Source organism: Mus caroli, chromosome 13, assembly GCF_900094665.2.
Source record: "Mus caroli chromosome 13, CAROLI_EIJ_v1.1, whole genome shotgun sequence".
Taxonomy (NCBI): domain Eukaryota; kingdom Metazoa; phylum Chordata; class Mammalia; order Rodentia; family Muridae; genus Mus; species Mus caroli.
In genome coordinates, this window is record NC_034582.1 from 58188864 (window position 1) to 58196563 (window position 7700).

A 7700-nucleotide genomic window follows, 5' to 3' on the forward strand; every position below is an offset into this window, starting at 1 on the left:
AAAAAAAAAAAAAAAAAAAGAAAGAAAGAAAGAAAGAAAGAAAGAAAGAAAGAAAGAAGAAGACAAAATGAAGTTGAAGTTGGCTTTTTTTTTCTGTTATGTCTAGTGACTAGTGACTTTTTTGTGGTCAAATCTGTAATTAAACCTGAAGTCAGAAGCAAGTATGATACTGATATTCTAGGAGAAAGGATGTGTGGCTCTCCCAGTTCTCAAGTCAGAATTCCACTCCAGTTATGTTTGCTTCCTAAGATTTTCCATATCATGGTCTGAAAACACTAGATCGAAAAGCCCAAAATTTTTAAAGTGTGTATTAGTATGCTGTTGTGTGCCTGCAAATACTTTACAAATTTAATTGATCAATTAAATACATATATACTTGATCAACTTCATATATATATATATATATACATACATATGTATATATATAAGTATATATGTGTATATAGGTATATATAGGTATATATGTATATGTGTATATATGTGTATATATGCATATATGTGTGTATATATACATATATATATATAAAGTTTTATACATACATATCAACTATCTTTCAAACCAATTGAGATTTTAGAGGCCTATACTTGCTTACTCTTGACATAATTTGACCAAGGGTGGAGCCATTTGACAAGTTTGACTAGATTTTTGTTAAACTCTAGAGCAGTGGTTCTCAACCTGTGGGTCACGACCCCCTTGGAAGTCAAATGATCCTTTCACAGAGAGTCAGATATCGGATATCCTGCATATCAAATTTTACATTATAATTCATAACACAATTAGTTATGAAGTAGCAACAAAATAGCTTTATCACTGGGGATCACCACAACATAAGGAACTGTATTAAGGGGCTGCAGCATTAGGAAGATTGAAAACCGCTACGCTAGGGTCTTTTATAATAGTTCCCCAAAAATGAATATGCCAAAATTGAAAACTGTAAGCATTCAGTTTAAGTATGAACTCTACGTCGTATCTGACTTTGCGGAAAAGTAACCGTATTTTCTATGTGGGCTGCTTACCATCCAACTCACACTCAAAGGGGCTCAGGGAAAGACTCAGCATTTCATAGCCTGAGATTCCTGACTCAAGACCAACATAACCAGCACCTGCATCTGCATACCCTATGTTTGTGAGCAGAGGAAGAACCCAGTTAAACTTCATACACTCTTTGACTGGTCACGTGACTTTCCCACTAGGTGGATGGGGGCCTATATTGCCCACTTAGGATGTTGTTCATGACAGAAGACCCATGACAAGAATTCTTTTCACATTCATATTTTTATTTTAGTCCTTTGACCGTATCTTTCTTTACCCCTGGCTTCTAACCCTGTCCTTAGCAGCAGGGCACTGTTCTGACCGTGACCTGTGTCACTTGGCTTCTTTGCCTTTCCTCCCATCTCCATTGCTCATTCATCTAGTTTTTCAATTGACAAAGACAAAGGGAAGCAGGCTCATGGGTTCAGGCTCACTACCTGCCTGCCTGGTTTCTCTGCACACAGCTGAGATACTCTTGCACATCCTCGGGGGACCCCAGAATGAGGGGGACTCGCTGGTGAATACTCTCAGGCTTCACATCCAGTACTGGCTGGGTGCCTGTGGTTGCCATACCTCCTGCTTGCTCAATGATATAGGCCACAGGATTGCATTCATACAGGAGCCGGAGCTGCAGAACAAGGAAAGGGGACAGGCATATACATTTTTCAAGTGGTCAGACACTCCACCGTCAAGACATGCCCCTAAATACTAAGAACAGTGTGAACTGCTGAGCTCTCTGTGTGAATCCTGGGTCTGTCTGAGTGTTTTTCTGGACCCATAGGAGCCTAGGCATGGGCTGTTGCCTACCTCTGGGTGCCATGGGCTAGTAACCTCTTAGGAGGCACCACTGACCAGGTGAAGCTCGAGCAATGTAACAGATAACACTTATGCCTATGTGAATGCTCAGTTTTTCATTTGTTTGTTTTCTGGCATTTATTTATTTATTTATTTACTTACTTACTTATTTATTTTTGGTGTTGCTACTGCTGCCTCAAGGATACAAACAAAATGTCTTCAGTCTCCAAGCAGTGGTGGCATCCGCCTTTAATCCCAGCACTTGGGAGGCAGAGGCAGGCAGATTTCTGAGTTTGAGGCCAGCCTGGTCTATAGAGTGAGTTCCAGGACAGCCAGGTTTACACAGAGAAGCCCTGTCTCAAAAAAACAAAACAAACAAACATACAAACAAACAAAAATGTCTTCAGTCAAGGCTGAAGAGACAGAGCAGGTTCAGACTCTAGGGGAAATGACTAACATGTCAGCCAAACACTTAGGATGCCTTCACTAGAGATCCTCATAGTAGCAGGCACCTGACAGAAGGTCTGACACACACAAGCACCCCTGGGACCTAATCATTAGCTTTCTGATCATCCACAGGAGGGACACTGGCAGCCACTCTGTCCTGACAGTTCAGCCAGGCAGATCTTTATCTTGAGTGCTTCTAAGCTTTGCTCTTCTTTTTTTTTTTCTTTTTCTTTTTTTTTTTTTTGGTTTTTTGAGACAGGGTTTCTCTGTGTAGCCCTGGCTGTCCTGGAACTCACTTTGTAGACCAGGATAGCCTCGAACTCAGAAATCTGCCTGCTTCTGCCTCCCGAGTGCTGGGATTAAAGGTGTGTGCCACCATGCCTGGTTGGCTTTGCTCTTTTCTTCCACCCTTTCTTTGTCTCGGGGTCTTGAGGACAAGTCAGACTATAACCAGTTTGTCAATTCAGATCTATTTCAAAAGCTCAACAGTAGCACATAATGTGATTTTGACGATGAGGATCTCAGATATCTTAGTTGTACATAAGTAGCCCTCACCGGAAAAAATTCATGGTGCTTTGGATCATATGGTCTCCTTTCTTCGTGGTGGTGGTGGGGGGGAGCATTTAAGATCTCAGCCATATGAGCCAAGCACAGAAAACAGGGATGTGAGTGTGCACATGTGCACATATACATGCACATGAACAAGCGCATGCTCATGCACACACTCATACACATAGACTCATGCACACACACATAGGCTCATGCACACACACATAGGCTCACGCACACAATGATGTGGTCACAGAGAGCTAAAATGTGGAGATCAGGAATTGAGGGTATCCTCAGCCTGGATAACAGTCATGATGCAGTGAACACATCTCTACATGGAACTGCCTGTGTCTTCAGGACACATTTATGTAACTGTATGTGGACATTTTGGGGATCATTTACAGTCATTCTAATAAACTTGTCTGTGTTCTACCTGCTGGAATTAAGCAGGTGGCAAGTGTAAGTTTATTCAAGAGTGTTACATCTTCTGCACAGTCTCATTTGATTCTCTGCTGTGCTTTTTTTCCCCTGTGGCCCTCTTGTGTAGACTTCTCTGTGGTCATGAGGTCAGCAGGTCCGTAAATGTGAGCTAAACACTCACAAAGAGAGGTGCCCCATACACAAACCTGTGTGTGACAGTCTTTGTTCAGACTTATGGGCTGTGATAAAGTTATCTTTGCTTTGAATCTGGCACTCCAATAGTGGAAATCTCAGAAGTCAGCTTAGAGGAAAATGCATGGCTTCTGTTGGCATGAGGAGCTAGCTGTGGCCAAAATACAGATACATTTCTGTTGACAATTGTTGCCATGATAGAAGAATTTGGATCATAAGGCTTCCACTTAACAGTGGCTGTTTTCAATATTGTATCATAAAGTTGTTACTGGCTCTTCTGGAAGCTACTTTTCTAGAGACATGGAAGGGGCTCTGAATAGACAGCTTTATTCTGACTTCTTGTGTGGAGCTCATGGCATATGTAAACCCTCCAAAACAGGTGCAAAGACCATGCTTACAAAATATTTTTCTCTGGGAAACAGATTTATTCCCTGGGGCCAAAGGTCCCAGGTCAGTTATTGCTGATAAAAATCAGACAGAGCCCACAAAAGTGAGGGAGAGATATGAATGAACCTGCATCTCTAGAGAAAGTAAGAGATGAGCACATGACTACAGAGAGATGAGCACGTGGCACGTGATGAGAAAGAGAGAGACAGAGAGACAGAGAGAGAGAGAGAGAGAGAGAGAGAGAGAGGGGAGCACATGACTGTTGCAAACAATGGGCCTGTAAGACTTGCCAGCCATAATCATAGCAGCCTTTTCTTCCCTAAAGCTATCACAACTTCAAATCTCACGGAAAGGAATAGACCTTATTTCTCTTTCTCTGTGATCTGAAGGACATACATGCCCAGGAGCAGCTCAGTAGCCACATAGCTTGCCAGGAGCAGATGAATCCCCATAGCTCGCTGACTATCATGGCAGCTAGTGGATGCAGACAGTTACCTTGCCATTAGGACTCTTCTGGTTGGCTGGGTACATGAAGATTCCTCCATAGACCAAGGTGCGATGCACATCAGCCACCATGGAACCCACGTACCTGGCTCCATAAGGCGCACTGCCATCCTGAAGGGCAAAATGGGAAGAGATCAGAACCACTAGGTTTAGCAGCTAGCTTGCACCAGTGCCGGGGTTAGAGGCCAAAAGGGCCTCAGCATTCCTGGGCCTGGAGAGATGGTTCAGTGATTAAAAGCACGGGGTGCTCTTCCAGAGGACCTGGGTTCCATTTCTAGCACCCAGATGTCAGCACACACCATCTGCAACTCCAAACCCAGGGGATCCAATGCCCTTTGTTGTCCTCCATTGGCACAAGTCATGCAAGCAGTACACAGACACACATGTAGACAAAACACTCATAAACATACAATAAAATAAAATAAAATAACTATATTTAAGAATTATTCGCCAGGCAGTCGTGGCACATGCCTTTAATCCCAGCACTTGGGATGCAGAGGCAGGTGGATTTCTGAGTTCGAGGCCAGTCTGGTCTACAAAGTGAGTTCCAGGACAGCCAGAGTTACACGGAAAAACCCTGTCTCAAAAAACCAAACCAAACCAAACCAAACCAAAACAAAAAGAATTATTCAAAGACCCCGTGGGGCAGGGAAGATAGCTAGATTAGGTAAGTGCTTGCATCCAGAAGTTTAATCCCCAAAACCCACATAAAAGTGGGGTATGGAGAAACATGCTTGTAGTCCTAGTGCCAGGGCGGTAAAGATTGGTAAACTCCTTGGGATCACGGTCCAGCCAGCCTAGCCTCCTTGGCAAGCTCCAGACTGGCAAAAAACAGATAGATTGCACCCAAGGAACTGTGTCCAAGGTATCTTCTGTCACACACACACACACACACACACACACACACCCCTCTATAAACACACACATACACACACAGAGAGAAAGACAACGAAAGGTTGTGCTGTTGAGCAGGTAGACATTTTTCTCTCCGTTCTTCTCTATACTGTAAGATGGTGTGGGTGCAGGGGGCAGCTCAGTCCCTCACTGCTTTTGCAGAATATATGCAAGGACCTGACTTGGAGCCCTGGCATCACAAACAATAATGACAACACAGGATTACCCACAGCTGGCAGCAAGATCCATGATAAGATAACCTGTAAACTGAACTGTCAGATATAATCATATTCCATCCTAAAGCAGAGTAACTGGGTATCCAATATCTATAGATTACAGCTTAGCAAACATGACCTGAGAGTGGTTCTTTCTGGCTGAAGTTATGAATTCTGAAAATGTGGGTCCTGACAAATTCCTAGAGGGACTGAATTGGGCAGTATTCATTTTAATATGTAACTTTTAGGTACAAAGAAGACTGATCATTTATGAAGAAGGGCAGAGTCCATCAGACTCATGCAGACGAGAGTTGTAAACATTGGTATCAACCCCTTTAAAGAGATGAAGAAGTCATACACATAGCACACCACAGAGACAGCCTGCTCCCTGCCACTGGCCCAGGCTGCCTTCACTCACCTCGGGGAATTTCTTTTTCTGTACATACTCAGCGGTAGCAGCATCAAAATACTTGGCATAGCCCTCGTTGAGGCTAAAAATTTTCCCTTTCTTCTTAATCCGGACATCTTTTTCCACTAGCACAAATTCTCCAAGAGCCTGAGGAGACAAGAGACTTCAGGAAGATGACCCATGCCAGAAAACAGAAGCCAGTAGCACATCACACAACGGTCAGAAGATGTTAGAAGATAGCAGCCTGCTAGGAGGGCCTGGGGCTTCCCTGCAGTCATCTGGAACCTGCCATGTGATATCTTCATAAGTGATAGGAAGAATAATATGATATGCCATCTTCACAGAGGCCCAACAGTAATAGAATAAAGAATAAAACTAATCAAAGGAAAGAGGTTGTGTTCTTTTTCCTTTTCCTCCATGTTTTCAATATCTTTTCTTTAAAAAAAAAAAAAAAGATTTATGGGCTGGAGAGATGGCTCAGTGGTTAAGAGCACCGACTGCTCTTCTAGAGGTCCTAAGTTCAAATCCCAGCAACCACATGGTGGCTCACAACCATCTGTAATGAGACCTGATGCCCTCGTCTTGGGTGTCTGAAGACAGCTACAATGTACTTACAAAAAAGAATTATTTATTTATTTATTTATTTTATGTATATGACTACAATTATCAGACACACCAGAAGAAAGCTTCAGATCCCAGTACAGATGGTTGTGAACCACCATGTGGTTGCTGGGAATTGAACTCAGGAACTCTGGAAGCCATCTCTCCAACCCTCAATGTCATTTCTAAGCCACCTAGTTACACTAATCCCCAGATTCTCTTCTCCAGTTTAATGTCTTGAGGGAGCCAACAATGAAAGAAAGAAACTACATAGATAAGAGATTATATGGTTTTACTATCAGTTTGTGGCTTAATTATTTTATGTTAATGGTTCTCTCTTGAAACCCATTACTATTTCCTGGTTTTCTGGACACTTCTACCTGGAAAAAAAGAAGAAATGCCTCCAGTCCATTACTGGGTTCACCCCACAAAAGGAGATAAATGGCAAAAACAAGAAGAGCCCTCAATAATTGTTAATAAACCTGTGCCCAATGCCCCAAGTTCCTGAAGAATATCTCTTAAGCAACTCTCCACCTAGTTCTGGTTATCACCTCCCTAAGAACTGATGAGGCGGTCATCCCATTAAACATTACTGTCTGCAGGACCTGGAGACCAGACCTGTGTTAATGCTGGTAACAGCTGGAAGAATGTGAAGGACTGACGTATGTACCGGTTCACAGCTGATGGTCAGGCTAGAAGCTGCCCAAGGAACACCAGTTTCATTCCCCAAATACATAAACAAAGCTATGCCAAACATGTCTGAAACAGGACAGAGACTAGAAAACTCAGCAACTGCAGGAAAATCTACCCCTTCCTCTCTCCTGATAAAGAGTAGTGAAGCGGCTTCCTTCCCAGGGAGTCTGTGTTCCTTAATCTGCCTGCCTGAAAGACGCTAGATGAAGATACCCAGTCCTGAGTTTCACCCACATCTAGACAGCATCTCATCCAGAACTGACTTATTCCTCCTCAAATTGCCCTAAGAATCACCAAGTGCTATAAGAAACCATCTCCTTTTCACAACTCTCTCTCCTTGCAAGGAAACCCAACTTCTTTTTACTGTAAGTCAAGTGTGCTCCTGGTAGTCTTTGGCTCCTGATATCAATCAGTCACTGTGGGCATCTTTATTTTGTGATAGCCTGATTTTATTTTGTGATATGCCACACTACCTCCAGTAGGATCTGTGTGACAAGTTCCACAGACTGGGGTGATGATTGTACTGGCTGGTTTTGTGTCAACTTGACACAAGCTGGAGTTA

The 7700-nt window shown here is 43.0% G+C and overlaps 1 protein-coding gene across 1 annotated transcript in view; it reads right to left on the minus strand.

Moving 5' to 3' along the window:
- Positions 1-1257: 1257 nt before the first annotated feature.
- The window catches only part of Fbp2 (fructose-bisphosphatase 2), a 21789-nt gene continuing 15346 nt past the window's right edge, over positions 1258-7700 (minus strand). The window contains exons 5-7 of the mRNA XM_021180567.2: positions 5855-5992; positions 4319-4438; positions 1258-1661 (exon numbers count right to left, since the gene is read on the minus strand). Coding sequence (XP_021036226.1) covers positions 1467-1661; positions 4319-4438; positions 5855-5992 — 453 coding nt within the window. The 3' untranslated portion in view covers positions 1258-1466. The remainder of the gene's footprint in view (positions 1662-4318; positions 4439-5854; positions 5993-7700) is intronic.